Source organism: Phoca vitulina, unplaced genomic scaffold, assembly GCF_004348235.1.
Source record: "Phoca vitulina isolate PV1807 unplaced genomic scaffold, GSC_HSeal_1.0 scaffold20, whole genome shotgun sequence".
NCBI classification, from domain to species: Eukaryota; Metazoa; Chordata; class Mammalia; order Carnivora; family Phocidae; genus Phoca; species Phoca vitulina.
The window spans coordinates 31436902-31457793 of record NW_022589723.1 but is presented as its reverse complement, the minus strand read 5'-3'; the positions used below and the strand labels follow the sequence as shown (position 1 = coordinate 31457793).

The 20892-nt window shown below is 35.9% G+C and overlaps 1 protein-coding gene across 8 annotated transcripts in view; it reads left to right on the top strand.

Moving 5' to 3' along the window:
- DENND4A (DENN domain containing 4A) overlaps positions 1-20892 on the top strand; it is a 132288-nt gene that overhangs the window by 86897 nt on the left and 24499 nt on the right. For 3 of the 8 annotated variants that reach the window (XM_032417418.1, XM_032417414.1, XM_032417412.1), the window contains 9 exons: positions 4628-4761; positions 7206-7341; positions 7692-7898; positions 7990-8118; positions 8597-8738; positions 9137-9268; positions 11603-11719; positions 12780-12911; positions 18059-19158. In XM_032417418.1, the coding sequence (XP_032273309.1) occupies positions 4628-4761; positions 7206-7341; positions 7692-7898; positions 7990-8118; positions 8597-8738; positions 9137-9268; positions 11603-11719; positions 12780-12911; positions 18059-19158 (2229 nt within the window). Of the gene's footprint in view, positions 1-4627; positions 4762-7205; positions 7342-7691; positions 7899-7989; positions 8119-8596; positions 8739-8822; positions 9269-11602; positions 11720-12779; positions 12912-18058; positions 19159-20892 lie in introns of those variants that run through there. The other 5 variants (XM_032417415.1, XM_032417413.1, XM_032417417.1 and 2 more) reach the window with 3 other exon arrangements.

The following is a 20892-nucleotide window of genomic DNA, read 5'->3' as shown; positions in this document are numbered from 1 at the left end:
TAAGAGAGAGAAAAAACTCTGTAAAGCCCAGTGCCCTAACTAATATCCATTTGACGTTCACTTTCAGTGTTGTTTTCATAATTATAATGTAGTTTCCCAATTTTTTATACAACCAGATCTTATAAGCATTTTTAATATCACAGCCAAATCTCATAAAAGGAAATTTTCATTTTTACTGCAGTAAAACATAATAATCTAGAAAGTCAAATAATTTTCCAAGGCTTTGGTTCCATTCCTTCCTGCCCCTAGTTTCTACTCCCCAAAGGCAACCACTTTTCTCTTTCATCCATTTCTTCAGCTATTTACCTTCAGATTTCCAAATAACATGTTTTTATTGCTGCTGATTGTTTTTTATCCATTAATGTCATTCCTACCACATCACCTGAATTCTCCCAGTGTCATTATAAGGAATTTTGCTCAAATGGTTGTTCAGTGTTAATATTATTATCACTTTGTATATAATCCCAGCTAGGCCACATATATATTGTAATTAGATTTCCTTTCATGCATGGATTTTGGTTTCTCCCAAGTTAATAATTACTGTATTTCTTGTTTTGTGTCTACTATTAATTCATCTCCAAACTCTTCTACAAAAGTGAAAAATCTAAAATCTCAATTTTTCCAACATATCAGGTAATCTATCCATTTGATTTTTTTTTTTTTTTTTTGCTGGAAATTTCCTTTTGTATTCTAATCTGAACTGATTGCTTGCTAGTCTCTCATCCTGGTTTTTTCCTTCACCATCATCTTGGGACTTATACTGACTTCTCTCCAGAGTTGGATCCGCTGCTTTCTGGCTTCAGTAACTTCTTTCATAGTGTATTTCCTTTTTATGATGGAGCACATCTTCCAGTAGCTTAGTGAGAGAGAGTATGTGAGAGATAAACATTTTTTGATGCCCTGTCTGTAAATATCTTTATTCTCTCCTAATACTTGATTGCTAATTTGGTTGGATGTAAAATTTTAAAATCTTCTAGCTTTGAATGTTATTGTTGAGAGTAACATCTGGTCTAATGCTATGTTGATTTCTGACCTTTTGTGCCTGATCTCTTTTTCTCTCTGAAAGCATTTAAGATGCTTGATGTTCTAAAGTTTCATAAGGATATGCCTGGTGGAGGCCTTCTTTTCTTCATTGAGTTGAGTACGTGCAGGCCCTTTTACTCTGTGGACTCATTTTCTTCAGATTCTGGGCCATTTTCCTGCATCCCATTTCTTTCTTTACTCCATTTCTTTGGTTCTCTTTTTCTGAAGTATGTATTGTTTGGATATTGGCCTTCCTATCCTGATCCTCTTAACTTTTTCATCCCATTTTCTGTTTTTCATCTCCACTTTCTGGGAGATTTCTTCAAGTTTATTTTCCAACTTCTGTAGTATAATTTTTACTTCTGTCACATTTATAATTTCCCTAAGTCTCTTTTTTATAGCATCTTCTTTTCATGGATGTAGGCTTATTCGTTTTAGTTATTTTGAGCAGTTTTTTCCCCTTGCATTGTCTCTGCTTCTTCTTAGTCAAATGTTGCTTTTAATACTTGTTTTATTTTCCTTCAAGTTATTAGTTTTCCTTGTGTAATCTTTGGTCAGTATTTCAAGAATGAGGCACAAAGAACTCATTGGAGCTTTAATGGAAAGGTGAGGCTTGGAGCTTCCTTAGGTATGAGATTGATGATCATAAAGGAACTCAGCTATATCGTTAGAGTCCCTGATTGATCGATGTCTATAATTATTTTCTTTTAGGCTGCTTAGTTTCCCCAAGAGGTTATCTCCAGTCTTTAGCCTGAGGAGTGTAAGCCTGATTGCCAATATTCTCACAGCAGAGTGGGGAAGGTAACTGAGGTTTTCCCTTGTTGTAACATGTAGGCTTTTACTCCCTTCACCTGTTTTTATTAGCCTCCTTCATCTCCCACAGCTCTGTCTGGTGTCCTCAAGTCTAGAGTCCTTCTGGTTCACACAGAAAGACCCAACCTAGTCTATGGCCACGGTGGGGAGAGGTAGTGGCCTAATACTGGGTTGTGTCAGGGATCTGGGAGTCCTTAAACGTAGGCTTTTAACTAATTCTCCTGCTTCAGCTCCATGTGCACTCCCATCTTCAAGGTCATCGAGCACTTTTCATTCCTGACCTTTCTGGGACTCTACACAGCAAAATGGCTAGATTTTTGGCTTTTTCTCCTTTATCCCCTCCCCAGTGCCGGATCTGTGGCTTTCAGCTTTCACAGGTCACATCGATCTACTTTGCAGCTTCTAAAATGTTTTGAACTCCAGCTGTGCTATTGTCCTCTCTCCAGTTCATTTTGCCTTTGCTGGGTTTTTTTTTTTTTTTCAATCCCCTTACTTCTCAGTTTGGTGAGATTTCAAGAGGGAGTGAAGGTAAATCGTTGTGTTTAATTTGTCTTGTTCAACCAGAAGTCTGCGTGATCTTTGCTATTTTAATTTTTAATGGTTGTATATTTCATCTATTTATCATACTTCATTCATTTACCTGTTTTTTGAAATATAGGTGACTTCCAATGTATTGCTATTGCAATCCTGGAAAAAAAAAATCTTTCATGCTGATAGGTTTTTTTTTTTTCATGTTAGGTTATTTCCTTAGAATAAGAATAAGGCAGATGTGTTTAAACATATCTTTACCAGGGCGCCTGGGTGGCTCAGTCGTTGGGCGTCTGCCTTTGGCTCTGGTCATGGTTCCAGGGTCCTGGGATCGAGCCCTGCATCGGGCTCCCTGCTCTGCGGGGAGCCTGCTTCTCCCTCTCCCACTCCCCCGCTTGTGTTCCCTCTCACGCTGTCTCTCTCTGTCAAAATAAATAAATAAAATCTTAAAAAAATAAAAATAAATAAACATATCTTTACCAATTTTCAGTACCATCAGGGTATGTGATTATCCAGTTTACTGTATCCTTGCTTATTTCACCATATAAAAGTTCTTTTTTGACAGGCTAGAAAGAAAGGTACCTTTTATATACTGATTTTTAACTATCCTTCAACAGAATTGAAATAAGTGCTTATTCTAGGGGTGCCTGGGTGGCTCAGTTGTTAAGCATCTGCCTTTGGGTCCTGGGATCGAGCCCCACATCGGGCTCCCTGCTCAGTGGGAAGCCTGCTTCTCCCTCTCCCATTCCCCCTGCTTGTGTTCCCTCTCTCACTGTGTCTCTCTCTGTGAAAAAAAGAAATAAAATCGTAAAAAAAGAAAAAGAAATAAGTGCTTGTTCTAAAGCAATATATTCTACTTTGCTTAAATTTTTATTTTGAGCATTTATTCTTTTGTAATTTTTGAAAAAACCAATAAAACTAATACATATTATTTTTTAATTGGAAAATAACAATATAAGGAAGAAGACAATTCATTGCAGTAATACCATTACCCAAAGGTAACATTTTGATAAGAGTATACATGTGTGAGAGAAAAACATGAATATATATATATATATACACATATGTCTATATGGCATACATATTCACTCTCTTTTAAAAAATTAGAATCAAAATATATGTAGTATGGGTTTTCTTCATTTATCATTACTTTGTGAACATTTTTCATGTCTTTAATTATTCTGAAACATCTTTATTGTTTTCTAGCATACTATATGGATATATCATTAAGAACATTCTTTAATCTTGGAGATTATAGCATGTAATACTGTGAAATTATAACTGACAATTTATGTAAGAACACTCTGAATGTTCAGCTTTTTTTAGTAAGGATTAGAAAAATTTAAAAGCTATACCTGTCCTTTTGTGGTATATTGTGCCTTAAATCCTTATCTTAAAGAGTTAACTTGGTAATAATTCTTGTTCTCCCATTTATTTCTGACTGATAATATGATATTCTCTCTAACGTAATAAAGTGCCGTGGGTTATATTTTGTCTTATGTATGACATCTTGGTGGATTTTTTTGTTTGTTTGTTTTTAATTTTTTTTTTAATGCCAGTGTTGTGCTTTTTAGTTTATGAGCTCCTTTTAGGCAGTTTAGAGTCTGTTAAGTTTTCATTTTTTATGAATATTACCTTGCCATAGAGTATCTAGGGGAGATTGTACTATTATTAAAGTGCTTTCAATACTGATGTGACTGGAATTTTAACTCAAATCTGCTTCTACATAAACTGGAAAAACTTAGAGAAATATGTTATACTTAGTATAAATGAGATCTAGAACTCGGTATTCTCAACACATACACACACGTGTTTGTGCATTTTTAAAAAATATTACTTCTTGAGTACATTCTCATGATTCAAAATGCAAAATAATGTAAAAAGGTATACATTGGGAAATCTGGGTCCTATCTCATCCTTGTCCATTCCATTCATCACCCCTTCCCCATATGGGAAATTACTTTTCATAGTATTCTTTAGTATATCCTTATGTGAATACAAGCAAAAAAAATGTATGTGTGTTTTTATTTTTCCCCTCTTTCTTACTCAAAAGATAATATATACAGTGTTCTACACCTTGTTATGTTTACTTAATTATCTTGGAAATCTTTTTTAGTGGTACATAGAGAACTTGCTCATTTTTTTTTTCCCTAATAGTTCTTTAATATCCAGTTGTGTAAGTGGTTTATTTAACCATTCCCCATAGACAAACTCTTGGCTAACCAATGTATTTTTTTAATGTATGTTTTTTAAACTTTTTCAGGTGGATATGGACAAGAGTGGTGAAATGCGACTTATAGAACTGGATGAATCTTTCAAAAGTGAACATACTGTTTTTGTAACACCACCTGAGATCCCCCATCTACCCAATGGTGAAGAACCCCCTTTACAGTACAGGTATTCAAGAGGCAGAATGTTTGAGATTGAAAGAGAGAAGCAATCCATCATCTGTGACGTAGCTTTCTAAGGACTGTGGTATTTTCAAAAATCCAAACTTTACAGATTCCTAATTTTTAGGTGGTAAGCAAGCTTATCCCACATCCATTATTAAGTTTTGAGGTATAAAGAGAAAAGAATTATAATTTTGCATAATATAGCCTTGGGAAGCTCTCTATATCTACATAAGTATCTGTTCTTATAAATGTTGGTTAAACGCAGTTAGGACCTCACCCCACCAAAATGCAGCACTTTTATTATAGATTTTGATTTTTGTTTCTCACTAAAGCTAATCCTCTCACTTTCATCCCCTTTCCCACGCACATACTGATTAATGTAACCTTGGTTTACAACAGGATTAAATCTAATTTAGAGTAAATATTTGTGGCCTTAATTTTGATAATATAATTTTTTAGGCTATTAATTTTTCTGTGAGTTTTTATTTAAGTCATGGAAATTCAGAACTATTGGGAATCAATCAGTTAACTTAGGAAATTTGGTCAGATGCTATGCTAAGTGCTTGGTATATAGACTTGAGTGATACGTTGTTCCTGCTTTCAAGTCTAATGGGAAAAAGAGAAAGTTCTGAGCATAGTAAAATAAGGTTATCATAGAAGTAGACTTATTATACATCTATGTATCTATCTAGATGTATATTATACACATACATTTGTTATCTACTAGAGGTAGTTTCCAGTATGCATTTATTTTTACTTAAAATGGCACTTCCTTTTAGATTTTAAATAATTTCTTTCTCCAGTAATACTTTCTTTCTTTAAAGATTTTAAAACCATTTCACATCTGTCATTCATTAGGTTGCAGTTTATTTTCATTGAAAAAGGATTTTTCAGGACACCCTCATTTATAACTCAGGTTAAATTCTTCCTTTTACAGATGGAAAAGTGGTGCAACAGGTGTTTGTGAATGTTGTTGATTAATTCATAGGCCACTTGGTTCCTGCCCTTAGTCTTCATCTATTAATGATGTTGCGCAGATCACTTTTTAAAATTCTGGCTTTTGTCAAAGGTGTTTAAAATCTCCTAATTTCTCTCTTTCTCGCTTCTTTTTCTTTCTAAACAAGATCTCATTTCTTTGATCTCTTTTGTACATTATACTTCTAAGATTTGTTTAGGAGCAGGTTTCACTAATACAGTTTTGTTTTTCTTTTTATGCTTTGGTTTTAACTTTTTTTTTAAATTTAAACTTTACTTTTAGATTTAGTCCTCTAATAAAAAAAATTACTTAGCTTAGAAAGTTCCCATTTTTAAAAGAATCTAAGTCACTTTTTAAGTTGAGACTAACAATATAATTTTGGTGTAATCATACCCGTCATTGGAGACACAGCTTAAATGTCTTCAGTGTGCACAGTGGGTCCTCTTAGTGAGAGGTGACTCATATTCTTACATTGTCTGTGTGAAATGATAGGGTAGTAAGTTTCCATAAGGCACACAGAATGGTCTTATTATCACACCGTGTACATACAGTGAAATTTTTATGGGACGTAGTTTTCCTGAACTTCTTTGCTATTTTATTCCTACTTAACATTTAATATTTATTTTTTACCCTACTGAATTTGCCTGTAGTAATGTATAATAGATATCGTTTACCATCTTTTATCATAGCTGGTTTTCTTCTCAGTTAATTGAAACTATTGCTATGCCTTTAGGAAGATTATAAAGTAGGTTCTGTTTGATGCTCAGGGGCTTCTTCTGTTCTTTTCAGCATGTCTTTTTCCTAGCTGCAGCTACCTTTTACATTCCCAAACACCTTGCTCTAGCACCCCAATTAGACCCACTTCCTCATAGGGCCACTCATTCTAATCTTTTCTTCTTCTTCTCCAACCTCTTCAGTTTTCTTTCTCACAAATGAGAGCCAGAACCTGCTTAGCTAACCTGATAAACCAATTCATGATAATATCAGAGTTTGTCTTGGAATGTGCTAATACATTATTTGTATCTTTTGAAGAGGACTGTTCTATAGTAATACCTTAACCTAAAGCAATAATACTAATGACTGTCCTGTCTGAAAGAGTATTGATTTGGGGGCCCTTTACCAGCTGTCATATTATCTGATATGTTTGCTGTGTATTTACGTGAATACTAACTTACAAAGTTCACTTGATTTACTTTAGGGTTTGATGTCAAGTTCAGCAAAATTTAAATCTTTCACTTTTCTACCTCTAAAATATATATTTGAGTTTGTATTTGGCTATTAGATGTCTAAATATGATAGCAAGAAAGGCAACGTTAGCACGAATATTTGTTGAGTATGTATCATAGTCTGATGGAGAAAGATAATGAAAATAGACTCTAAGTTAAGACGTTATTGGTCAGAATTTTTTTTAGATTATGACCAGTATGATCATCTATGTGTGCTTGAGATTTTTTTTTTCTTTTCAAAAACAGCTATAATGGATTTCCAGTTCTTAGAAACAATTTATTTGAGAGACCTGAAGGATTTCTACAAACACGAAAGAACAAATTGCCTTCAAAATCAAGTAGTCCTAGCAGCCCTTCTCCCATGTTCAGAAGAACAAAACAGGTGCTTTGACAATTTTGCGTTTTTCATGTAATCAAGTATTAGAACAAAAATAAATATGACATTCATCCAACCTTAATATATTTTACTATCCCATATGTATGACTAGATTATTATGCGAACATCCCAAAAATAATTTAGAGTAATGTGACTTCAAAAAATTAACTAGTTTTCTTATCTTAGAACTTTATTTCACATATTTATAAGCCTCTGCTTGAATCTGTATTAATTATAGACAGATTTTGTTACGGAAGTACTATAAAAACATATGACTTATACTTGTTCAGCGTTCAGTTAAATAAGGATGCTTAAGTGTGTCAGTTTATTAATGAGACCCTTGCATTTTTTTCTAGGAAATTAAATCAGCCCATAAAATTGCCAAGAGGTATTCTTCCATTCCTCAAATGTGGTCTAGGTGTCTCCTGCGCCACTGTTACGGACTGTGGTTTATTTGTCTGCCAGCTTATGTGAAAGTATGTCATTCAAAAGTCAGGGCACTGAAAACAGCATATGATGTGCTTAAAAAAATGCAGTCCAAAAAGATGGATCCACCTGATGAGGTAACAATTCTTTTTAAAAGTGCACTATTTTATTCTAGATCTATGTTCGTAGATACTTTGTTTCCGAACACTTCTGAACTGTGTGTTTCAGGTGTGCTACCGCATTCTTATGCAGCTCTGTGGGCAGTATGATCAGCCGGTGCTTGCGGTTCGAGTGCTTTTTGAAATGCAGAAAGCTGGTATTGACCCCAATGCCATCACTTATGGTTATTATAATAAGGTAATGACTTTGATTTAATGGGAGAACGAGTATAACTTTTGTGACTATACAACCTTAATATAATGGCAGAAATAATTGATTTGGGCTTTATTTGGCATTGGTTTTGGAGTATTAAAATATATTCTGGGGGCGCCTGGGTGGCTCAGTCGTTAAGCATCTGCCTTGGGCTCAGGTCATGGTCCCAGGGTCCTGGGACGGAGCCCTGCATCTCATCGGGCTCCCTGCTCGGCGGGAAGCCTGCTTCTCCCTTTCCCACTCCCTCTGCTTGTGTTCCCTTTCTCGCTATATCTCTCTCTGTCAAATAAATAAATAAAATCTTTAAAAATATGTATATATATTCTGTAAATCAAGTAAGTTTCTTTGTTCTATTTTGCTGTTATACAATGTATTTAGATATTCTTTAGCTTTACTATAAAGCCAACGTGCATTCACCGATATATTTTATTTTACTAATTATTTTATTTTGTTGAATGAATAGGCTGTTTTGGAAAGTACCTGGCCTTCAAGAAGTCGTAGTGGCTATTTTCTTTGGACAAAAGTAAGAAACGTTGTTTTAGGAGTCGCACAGTTCAAAAGAGCTTTAAAGAAACACGCACACTTATCACAAACAACTCTCTCAGGTAATTAAAAGTTCTTAGGGGATGTATTTGTTTTACTTTGTAAAAAAAAAAAAAAATTAATTGACTAGTTATAATTTACATTTTTTAGAAATTTTAGTTTCAAAATATTTAATAATTTCTAGTTTTTACTGCCATTAAGCAAATTCTAATACTATTTTCCCATTTAAAAAATACCTTCAATCACTTTTTTTCTTTAACTGTTAAATTATCACCCTTTGGTGATCTTGTTTTAGTATCCATTAATAATTCACAATCATTACAGTTGTTATGGTTGTATTTTGCTAATTATGTGGCATGTTCGTGTTCAGTATGAGTGGATTATTAGCTTGAGCAACAAACTAATGTGTATTTTTGGTATCTGCCTGAGTAGTAAAATGCTGTCAAATTGTGTTCTTAAGCAGATGGCAGTGACCTGGATGCTGTTAGTCATGGCAGCATGGATAGTGGTCATGGGACACACACTGTGGAGCAGGCACCTTTTAATACGGGTTTAATCAAAGTGTATGCTACTGATGATAGATCTAGTACAGGTTTGTGTGTGCTTATGTATACATTTATTACAGTACATTTTAAAAATTAGATTTGCTAGCCTGTCTTTTTTAGATTTTAATTCTCAGTGGTGTATTTAGGTTAACTGTCACTTTTTAATTATATATGTTAGGCACTTGGTTTGATATTGTGTCTAATAACTATATGCCATTTTATTCTTTATTGGAATAGAAATAAAAGTTTAAGAGAGTTTATTCAAGTATTTAGTCCATGGTAACCCAGTTAACTCTGGATAGCACACAGATCTCATGTCACTTTCTTAGGGTAAATTCTTGTTTGTAATTATGAAAATGTTATTAGAGTTTTTTTAAAAAAAGAAACTTATAGCCCTTATTGGAGTTAATAGTACGTATAAACATCAACTTCCTGGTTTTAACAGAGTATTATGTTTCATGTAAGATAGTATCATTGAGGGAAGCTGGGTGAACAGTACACAGGAACTCTCTGTACTATATTATTTTTGCAACTTCTTGTGAGTTTTAAACTATATTAAAATAAAAAGGTATAATAAACTTGCAAATACATATAAAACTTGCAGCATTCTAGCACTGAAGATGCTATTAATTTCATTAAAATATCAGATTTGAACAAAAGTTTTCTCTAAGAATTAAAACTGACACACTTAATTTGTTGAATAATTCTGTCCTTTTCATTAGTACATTAAAAAAAGACACATGACCTTTTTTTTTTTTTTTTTTTAGAGAGAGCGCTTAAGCGGTGGGGGGAGGGTGGGAGCAAAGGGAGAGGGAGAAGCCAACTCCCTGCTGAGCAGGGAGCCTGCCTCAGGGCTCAATCCCAGGACCCAGAGATTATGACCTGAGCCGAAGGCAGACGCTTAAGTGACTGAGCCACCCAGGCATCCCATGACTTTTGAACAGAGTTTAAGAGCCACCTCTTAACAGACAGAAATTTTAAATTTAAAAATCCAAGCATTACTAATGAAATATGAAGGCTTCTGTCTCTGCAAATGGTAACATTATTTTGGTCTGTCTCCTCTTTTGCCTACTTTTAAGAGTAATAAGTGTAAACAAATTGTGTTGAAATGTAATTTTCATAGTTCTTTCTTGGCTCATTTTATTTTTTGATCATGCAATGTGCATTTAATCCGAGTTATAGTAGTCATCCTCAGGCATTCTCTCTTAAAAATGAAGAAATCAATTTTTTAGTCTCATTTTTGTTTGTTATCTCTACACCCCATGTGGGGCTCGAACTCACAACCCCAAGATCAGGATTCACACACTCTTCGAACTGAGCCAGCCAGGTGCCCCTCTATCTTTTGTTTTAAACTATGGCCTTTTAAAAGTCTATTTTAAAGCATGCAGAATCTAATAAAAGCATGAATTTCATCAAGATTATCTTCATATTTTTAAATTTATATTTTCTGTGGAAACAGAGCCAAAAGTTTGATTAGAAAAAATACAAACTCAAAATTATAAGAGATATTAAATACCTAGTGATACTTAATACAGTTTCTTTACATAGTTCTTTACCAGTTTATAAAATCATTCCATATATAGTCTCTCTCATATAATCGTAACCATACTTTGTGTGTTATAAATCTGGGGACTTGAAATCCAAACCAAAAGATTAAATGGTTTGCTTAAAATCATGTCTCCTAAGATGAAGAACTAGGATTTAAAACCTTATGTTTTGATGCTAATCTAGTGAAAACAATTTGCAGAAAATTACAGAAGGCCTCTTGAACAGAATTAGAAGTTTCCTTGTATCAGTGCAATGCTTGCCTTTCTTAACAGTAACACTAATTTTTTCTCACTCCCATGTATTTATACTCAAGTGCAATTCAATAATTATTCAATTAAATTTTCAGAGAAAGCAATTACCTATCAGTAAATTTAAATAAACCCATTTTCTTCAGTGGAATCATTTAGACATTTGGCTCCAGTGATCTATGTGTGTGTTCTGTTCTGAATTCCCTGCAGATTTTTCTTCTGCATTGCTTAGTTGGAACTCTGACTTTCACCTAGAAAAGTCATAGGCTGGAAGAATGTCTGGTTTGTCTGTATCTTTAGGAGCCCAGACAGTAGTGTGAATGTACATAGTCAAAAGACTTTTGATTGCAGTGTGGAGCCAAAGACAAATTATTTTGAGATCATCCCTTTCTTGCATTAATAGAGATGGGGGAGGAGGGCTAACAAAGTAATGCTTTCAATTGGATATTAACCAGAAAATTTCTCATAAGTAAACCTGGACACTAATAATGTTGCTCATAATTCCAGTTGTTCTCAGTAAAGAAGTTTATGATAAACAGCATAGGGGTTTTGTTCCTTTGTTTTTTTTTTTTCTCTTTTCCATAGGTGGCCAGTCTGATCTTGGATATAATTCATTATCTAAGGATGAAGTTAGAAGAGGGGATATATCTACTGAGGAAATTCAAGAAGAAAAAGATAAGAAAGGGAGTGATTCTAGTTCCCGTAGGTATTACTTAAGTTGATAGTGTATAAATTTGTGAGCCTTTTTTGTCTTAAAGATTTATTTATTGGGGCACCTGCGTGGCTCAGTTGGTTAGGCGACTGCCTTTGGCTCAGGTCATGATCAAGTCCTGGGATCAAGTCTCGCATCGGGCTCCCGGCTCAGCGGGGAGCCTGCTTCTCCCTCTGACCCTCTCCCCTCTCATGTTGTTTCTCTCTCTCTCAAATAAATAAATAAATAAAATATTTTTTAAAAAATTTATTTATTTATTTTGGAGAAAGAGAGAGAGCATGGGGAGGAAGGGTAGGGCAGAGGGAGAGGGAGAGAGAATCTTAAGCAGACTCCACGCTGAGCGTGGAGCCTGACACAGGACTCCCAGCTCACAACCCTGAGATGAGCTGAAACCAAGAGCCAGTCACTCAACCGACTGTACCACCCAGGGGCCCTGTGAACTTCTATTAACAGAAAATACGAGTGGCTTTAAGTATAAAAGTACTAATTTTATTTTCCACTTTCCCATTATAACTTGTCTTTCCTCCCATTACAGGCCCTCTTCACCACCTAATGCTCCAACACACCAAAATTTTATGTGTGAAGTGTATAGCCTCAGTGGCACAACACTCTCCGATCAATTACTCCTCTTCTTGTAGTAGAAATATGTGTATTTCTTCAAACAGTGACTCTTTTCTAAGGTTTAACAGTATTTTTATTTAATGTTTTTGTTAATGGTCTGTGACTCTATTCCCTCCCTTGCCTACCTCCATCAAAAGCAGTGTTTCACAACCAAAGAAGAAATATAAAATGTATGTATGGACCTCACGCATGACTTAGTAATTTGATACACACCTTAAAGCCTCAAATAAGTGGAATCATTTACTTGTGATCAGCAAATAGATATAGAGGTGTTTGGTATTTTCTTATCACCTATTATCAGTTAGAAATATTTATAACTAAAAGCTACTTCTCTTTATGCCTTCTATAATAGCTTAATAGCTGAGTAAATAAAAGCTAAATAGTTTCTATGTAGCTTTTATCTTAACAATTTCATTTTAATCTTTACAGTGTCAGAGAGTGAGAGTGCAAAAGGAAGTGCTGATTGTCTTCCTAAGCTCAATTATCAAAGTTCTTCCAGTATAGTTCGCCCCAGTGGTACAAATAACAACGGTGCTGATAAAATATCAGGAGAAAGCACAGGTGAGTTGAATAGTGTACCTCTTTTATGTGCAGAATATCTTGTAGCTGTATTTCTTTTTTTTTTTTTTTTAAAGATTTTATTTATTTATTTGACAGAGACACAGCGAGAGAGGGAACACAAGCAGGGGGAGTGGGAGAGGGAGAAGCAGGCTTCCCGCCGAGCAGGAAACCTGATGCTGCGGGACTCGATCCCAGGACCCTGGGATCATGACCCGAGCTGAAGGCAGACGCTTAATGACTGAGCCACCCAGGCGCCCCTTGTAGCTGTATTTCTAATGAATTTTTTAAAGTCTGTTCTCCAGGATTATTTTTTTATATATTTGTGTAGCCTCTCATTGTATAGTTTAGTAACTTGAATTCTATATTTTATAATATACTTTGTTCAAGCTTTTGTTATAACAAAGTACAAGGACAAACCTACAAGCCACATACCATCTCTTGAGTTCAGACTGTTGGGACTTTCTGAAGGGGGAAATGAGAGCAGGTGAGATGATCCATCTGAGGGTACCTTACACCCTCAATTTTTAAATGAAGCATAGAGTTCTTTAATCTTCATTATTGTTCCTATTTTCTCAGAGCTAAAAGGCTATTTCTCAAGATAGTTTAGATAACAATACCTAATATTTTTTCTTTTCAAAGTGCTTTTTGGGGCATCTGGGAGGCTCAGTCAGTTGGGCGTCCAGTTCTTGATATCAGCTCAGGTCGTGATCTCAGGGTTGTGGGATCATCAGCAGGGAGTCTGCTTGAGATTCTCTCTCCCTCTCCCTCTGCCTGTCCCCTCCACTTCATGCTCTGTATCTCTCTCTAAAATGAATAAATACAATCTTTTTTTAAAGTGCTTTTTATATATTATTTTATGTTTACAAATGCAGCAACGCTTATATTCATGAGGGGATATTAGCACTATTTTAATGAGAAAACTAAGGCATAATCTGGCTGTTGGCAGGTCATGTAAGTTATCAACTACTTAATGGAAAAGTCAGTTTAGGATTTGAGATAATACTTGGTCTCACTAATTTTTCATCAGATCATTTTTTGGGGGGTTAAATAGACATAAGGTTCAAAGTTTCTAGTGTTACTAGTCTGCTTATATGATATTTTATGTTGGCATTAGCTCAATTCGGTATCACATATAATCTAAACACATCTTGAAGGATTGAGCTGTCAAGGCTGCAATCTCTCTGTTTACACATGGCCTTGCTAAGTGACATTTGTTCTTCTGCAGCACAGTTAGCTCTGCCTCCCGCTCAGGGGTAGGCAAGCTATGGCCTGTGGGCCACGAAGGGCCTGCCACCTGTGTTCGTACAAGCCCATGAGCTAGGAACGGTTTTTACATATTTAAACGATCGAAGAAATTAGAAGAAGAATAGTATTTTGTAACACATGAAAATTACGTGAAAGGCAAACTTCAGGGTTCACAAACAAAGGTTTATTGAAGCACAACGACACTCATTTGTTTTCATACTGTCTGGCTGCCTTTTCAGTCCATCAGCAGGGCTGAGTAGTTGCCAAAGAGACTGCATGGCCTGCAAAGTAAACCATTTACTGTGTGGCTCTCGATAGAAAAAGTGTACAGACTCCCCTGCTCTGGCTCTCAAAAAAAAAAAAAAAGTTAAATGAGTTGTAACTATCTGACTTTGCATTTCTTTCTTGGGTCATTGTTATAACTTAAATATTAAAATTTGTTTTCTTGGGATCATGGAATTACTTCACAACCTAGTCATTGTCTAATTATAACCTGTAATAACTTGCCTTTGGTAGCCTTTGCCTTATTGTTCTTTCATTACTGTCTATTAATGCCAGCCTTTTTCTGAAGATCTGCTTTTATGACCTCTCTGTTTTAATATGATTGTAAACCATCCTTTGATCCTGACATTTTGCCGTAGTAATCAGTATCTGACTCATCATCTGGCTTTGGTTACCCTTTATGCTTAACAAGTCAGGTTTTAAAGGCCTATAATAGAGGTTTCCTGGGTGTGAATTAGAGTTACTAGTTCATCTTTAAGATTTTGGGCTTGAAAGCATTCCCATCTGTTAAATTCTATGGGCTTATCACTTCTGCCCAAGACTGTATATGGGATTTATAGGAATACTTATTTTTCAATAACTTTTTTCTTATATACTAGTACATGTGAGGATTCAAAGCATTTTTTAGATTTATGTTTTACAGTACAATGTACAGATACTTTATATGACTGTATATTCATATATATGTGTATGTGTGTGTACCTATACATGTATCTAGCTAGCTAGCTATGTATCTGATAGCTTCTAAAAGATATTGGAGTGGTTTAACCAAAGAGATGTTTTCATGTTTAACTGAATATTGAAATAAAATCATTACCCTTTGGTTACTTAATGATTATGTTGAGAATTTGACATTTTGATAAATGTATATTGAATCACTGAGAGTTGAACCACAAGAAAATGTACTCTGAAATAAAACCTACTCGGAGATGTTTTTCTAAGCCGAATTCTGGTTTCTGTTTAACTTTTTATCTTTAGCTGCCATATTTAGCTATGATATATCATATTATAATACACTCTCCTGTGTCATATTCTGGGTTGGTCTATTGGTGGCAGTTGTTTCCCGGCAGACAGTGTTCACTCAGTAATTATTTCTTGAGCTCCTGCTATATGTAACCAGATGTCAGGTGTTTCTGGGGATATGATAAGGAACAACAAAACAAAAAAACAGAAACACGATCCAGTCCCTACCTTCATAGAGAAAGCAGGAAGGAGAGATGGGAAAACATTAATCAAATACTCAGGTAAATGTAAAAATGCTCTGAGATTAAATACTGTGAAGAAGGGCTGTAAGTTTCTACAAGAGCATATAATAAATAGATGTGTCCTGGGTTTGGGGGACGTTGGTCCGGGAAGACTTCCTTGGTGAATATGGTTCTTGAGCTTAGATCTAAAGTCTGCGTCAAAAACAAAAAAGAACAGGGGTTGCAAAGGAGGAATTGAGAGAGAGCATTCCAGGAAAAGGGAGGCAATCTCTGAAAGGCTATGTGGTAGGAAGGGATTATAGAATGTTCTAAATCTGAAAAGGGGCTAGTATTTCAGCTAGGAATTCTTTCAGCTGTAAGACTCAGAAAATATGATTAGCAGTCACTTACACACGTCAAGGGTTTTTTCCTCAAATAAGAAATCAAAGGTAAACAGTTGCTCAAGATGTTAATTCAAGGGTTTTGCCATCAGTTCTCTGGACCTAACCATATTAATAATAGGACCACTGGCAACCTCATGCATCACCTGTCTGTGCGAGGCAGAAAAGATGGGGAAGGGGACCACCAGCCACATCTATCCCCTTTTATCAGGAAAGGAAAATTTTTCCAGAAACCTTCAGAAACTACCACTTTAACACTACTGGCCAGAATCATGTCATAGAACCGCCTGTCTCAAGGAATTTAAATAGCTTGTGGCTCTGTGTTAGAGGCATGCAGCATCCAGCATAGTCCGTTGGACTTAGCATGTATATGAACCTAGGATTGGACTGACTTCACTGTAAATGGCCAGGTAGTATTTTAGGCCATGCAGACCACATACCATTCTGTCACCTGTTCTTCTTTGTGGGTATGTGATTGTAAACGTAAAAACCATGTGAGTCTGTACAAAAACAGTCCACAGGCCAGATTTGGCTCAGAAGCATAGTTTGCCAACCCCTGGTATAGTATGATAACCAGCTTTATTTGTCTTCAGGCTGTAACATGGTTTTGACTTTGCAAGGGGACCCCCTGCACAGCTATTTAAACTCAATCCCAGAGTACTGTTTTAGGATTATAAGATTCCTCCAAGTCTTTGATGATATTTAATCTGTCAAGCAGAAGGTTTCCCAGAATGTTAGAAGAAAGTATACTTTTGGCTTTTTATGCCCTTAGTCATAAGGTGATAAAGGAACAAAGAATAGACTTTACCTTTCTGCTATGCTATTTTCCTTGTTAATGGTGTATGCTTATTACATTATTAGTTTGTAGGCTTTTATGGTCTCCAATATTCCCTTTTATGTCCTATCCTGTCCCTAAATGCATCACATGGCAGGAAAAAGGCACATTTTTAGTAATTACCTTGTTATAGCACACTAGTTCTGTTGGATAAGGATATAAAAAGAATAGTTGACAATACCATACCTAGACTAATGCTTTAGAAGACTCCCCCATAATAAGGACAATTAAAGTGATCAGGAATCTAGCTTTCTGCTTTCAGCATTGGTACCTGAGTAATTTGGCAAAAAGCAGTGACAGTTTTCTGAGTAGAAAATAGCCATTCACATTTAACTGGTATAAACTTGCAAACCATATGTAAAATAAGGGTAAGATTATTTAGCCACATCTATAGTCATAGGATTTGGAGTTTTTAAAAATAATGTTTATATGTGGATAAAGCTAACATAGCTGCCTTTTATTTGGCTTGGTTTAGGGTTTTGGGTTTTGTTTTTCATTTTTATAGGTAGAAGACTCATAGTCACAAGGTCATCTAGTTCAACCACAATTGTATAACCATTGTCTAATCAACTTAGTGTAATTAATATAAATTTATTATTAAATATAAGAAAGGTACATTTTTTAAAAAAATTTTGAGTACACACGGTGTTGCATTAGTTTGAGCGTACAGCATAGTGATTCAGCTTCTGTACGTGTACCGTGCTTGCCACGTCTGTCCCCATACACTGCTAGTACAGCATCACTGACCGTATTCCCTGTGCTATGCCTTTTAGTCCCGTGACTTATTTGTTCTCTGGCTGAAAGCCTGTATCTCCCACTCCAAGAAAGGTAAATATTAATCTTAATTTATAAGCTTTGAAAAGCAGTACAGTACAGCCAGCTTCTGTCTCAGAGCATACCCTTTATAGTTAGTCATGTCTGTTTTTGAATCCCACTTGCATCACTTAAGGACTGGGTGGGTAACTTTGGGCTAGCTAATTGATCCCCCTGAACGTCAGTTTCTTCTCAGCCCATAAGGATGTTGGCATGATTACAGTAGATAATGTGAGTGAAATGCCTAGTTTTAGTGTCTGTCAAATAGCAGGCACTCAGCGAGTACTTGCTCTTATCATTTTCGTTACTAGTATTTTAAATATTTAAGACATCTTATATCTGCGCATTACATTTTTCATGGCTAAAAACACCTCTCTTGTTTTTCAGAAAGCACCTCTGAGCTGCTCTTACTATCATCTTTTGAAGGTACAAATGAAACAGGAAACAGTCAAAGTAGGTGCTTCAGGAAAAGACATAAAAGTGAAAACGAACCTAATTTGCAGCAGCGACTCTCCTGGGGAAGCAGAAACCGCAATCTTAGTGGCGGAGTACTGATGGGACTTATGCTCAATAGAATCAACCAGGAAGCAAGCCCTGGAGATATGGTTGAAAAACTAGGAGCTGATGCAAAAATTCTTTCAAACGTTATCTCAAAAAGCACAAGACCGACTAGTCTTGATATCGGAAAGCCACCTTTAAGATCAAAAAGAGACAGTCTAGAAAAGGAATCTAGTGATGACGATACACCTTTCGATGGTCCTAATTGTTTGGCAGATAAAGTGGATTCTCCAGTTATTTTTGATTTGGAAGACTTAGACAGTGAGACAGATGGATCAAAAGTGGGATACACTGCTTCACAGAACCCCCAGAGGATTCAGCGTATGAGCAGCAGCTTTTCAGTAAAACCTTCTGCAAAAACGGACGTTGCCACAGGATTTGATCCCCTCTCTCTTTTGGTTGCTGAGACTGAACAGCAGCAAAAAGAGGAGGAGGAAGAGGATGATGAAGATAGCAAAAGCGTTTCAACACCATCCGCCAGGCGTGACTTAGCGGAAGAGATTGTGATGTATATGAATAACATGAGCAGTCCTTTGACAAGCCGCACGCCAAGCATCGATTTACAACGGGCATGTGATGACAAATCAACCAGTAAGAAAAGTCCAACATTGGTCAAGGCGTGCAGAAGATCTAGCCTGCCTCCCCATTCTCCGAGGCTAATGAGACTTACCAAATCTAAAAGTTATACAAAAACTGAGGAGAGACCACGGGACAGACTCTGGTCTTCTCCAGCCTTCTCACCTTCTTGCCCATTTAGGGAAGAATCTCAAGCTGCATTAACCCATTCATCACCTTCATTTAATTTAGATACACTGCTGGTACCTAAACTAGATGTTCTAAGAAACAGTATGTTCACTGCTGGGAAAGGAGTTGCAGAGAAAGCCAGCAAATGGTATTCAAGATTCACCATGTATACCACATCATCTAAAGTAAGTTCTCTTCGAGTTTTCTACTTTCCCTTTTACCGTCCTCCACCACCAAAATTCCTTCCTTGCAAAAATGTGTTTTTACTTTGCTCCTTAAACACAGCTTTACCAAAAAGGACTCTTTGGATGCATAAGGTCTGTAAATATCAGAATTTGAACTTGAATAATAAGTAATGAAAATTCACTAAGGTTATGTTTATAGTACAGTTTTGAAAGAAAATGATCTGTAGCTGGAGTAAAAATCAGTGTTATATGAAAATGCTTACTGAGCTTTATTATTTCCTTCAAAGTGCAGATTTTTTTTTTCAGATAGTGTTCAGCATGCCTTCGAAAATTGCTGGCTGATGTAGGACCTTTCCTCCTAGTTAGGATGGAGTAGCTTGTGATAGACCTATATACATATCTCCCAAGAGCAAAAAGCTAAATGAAATACAAAGTATCTGTTTAAAGTAATCAGAGAGTTGCTAAAGCACCTAGAAAGCAGAGGTGCAAGATTCTAGCAGTGAATCGCAGAGAGGAGCCCAAAGTGCTACAGCTGCTTTCCCCTGAGGGCGTTTGTTGATTCTGAGCACAGAGCAAAGGGCTGCAAATCCAGGTTTTGCCTTAGAGGACTGAGGAGAGGTGAGGGGGACACAGAGTTTTAGGATCTGGTGGAGCTGGAGAGACAAAAATCAGAGACTCTTGAGGGTCCTCAGATACACCAGTTTTTTTCCTTCAGGACATTTTCCCTATACTGATACTGCATAAGACAGGAGGCTAAAAAGGTAAGCAGAAAGTCTCTGACAAATTAGAGTTTTCAGCAGTTCCATGGTGCTGGGAATAGAGTCACAAAGAGTTCATAAATTCCAGGGTGGGGGGTGGGGGTAGAAGCCGGGGGAGCTTTGGTAAGCACACCAAGCCCTTTGTTGGAAGTCCCGCAGAGCCATGCCTTGGGAGCGTTGGCAAACCAGAGTTGGACTGCACCTGACCAAAATAGCAACCTAGGCTTGACTCAGCTCAGCCTGTGATTAGATGAAGATAATCAGCCTTTATCTAACACATGAAAGACTGTGTCCTTTCTGGAGGAACAGAATATCATCTGGAGTCCTTATAATTTTTTATATATAATCTTTTATATTATTTAGTTAAAAATAGCTATACCAAGAGACAGGACCGTAACTAAAAAACAGAAGAAAAGTTCAGGTGATCCAAGTATTTAAATTAGCAAGAGACTTTGAAATAATTTTAATATGTTCAAGAAAATCAAGGGAAAGCTGAAGAAAAACAGCTGCAAAGGTAGAAAATTTCACCAGATAATTATCTATTAAAAAGAATCAAGTATAAATTCTAGAACTGAAAAAGATATGAAATTAAGAATGCAGTAGTTGGATTTAACAGCAGACAAAACACAGAAAAAGAACGTTTGTAAACTAGATGGAAACTCAGTAAAAAATATCCACTTTGAAGCAGATTGGAAATCAAATGGAAAATAAAAAAACGAATGTGGGAATTAGTGAAAATGTCTAACACTGATGTAATTGAGTTCCAGAAGACAGAATGAGATAGAAAGAACATTTAAAAAGTGAATTGCCAAAAATTTTCCCAAAGTGATAAAAGATGGCAACTTACATATTTAGAAGATCTACAAATGTCAAGCAGAATAAATGCAAAGAAAACCATACTTATTATGCATCTAATTTTAAAATAGATGGAAATGGAATACAAAGAGGAAATCTTAAAAGGAGCCAGAGAAAAGAG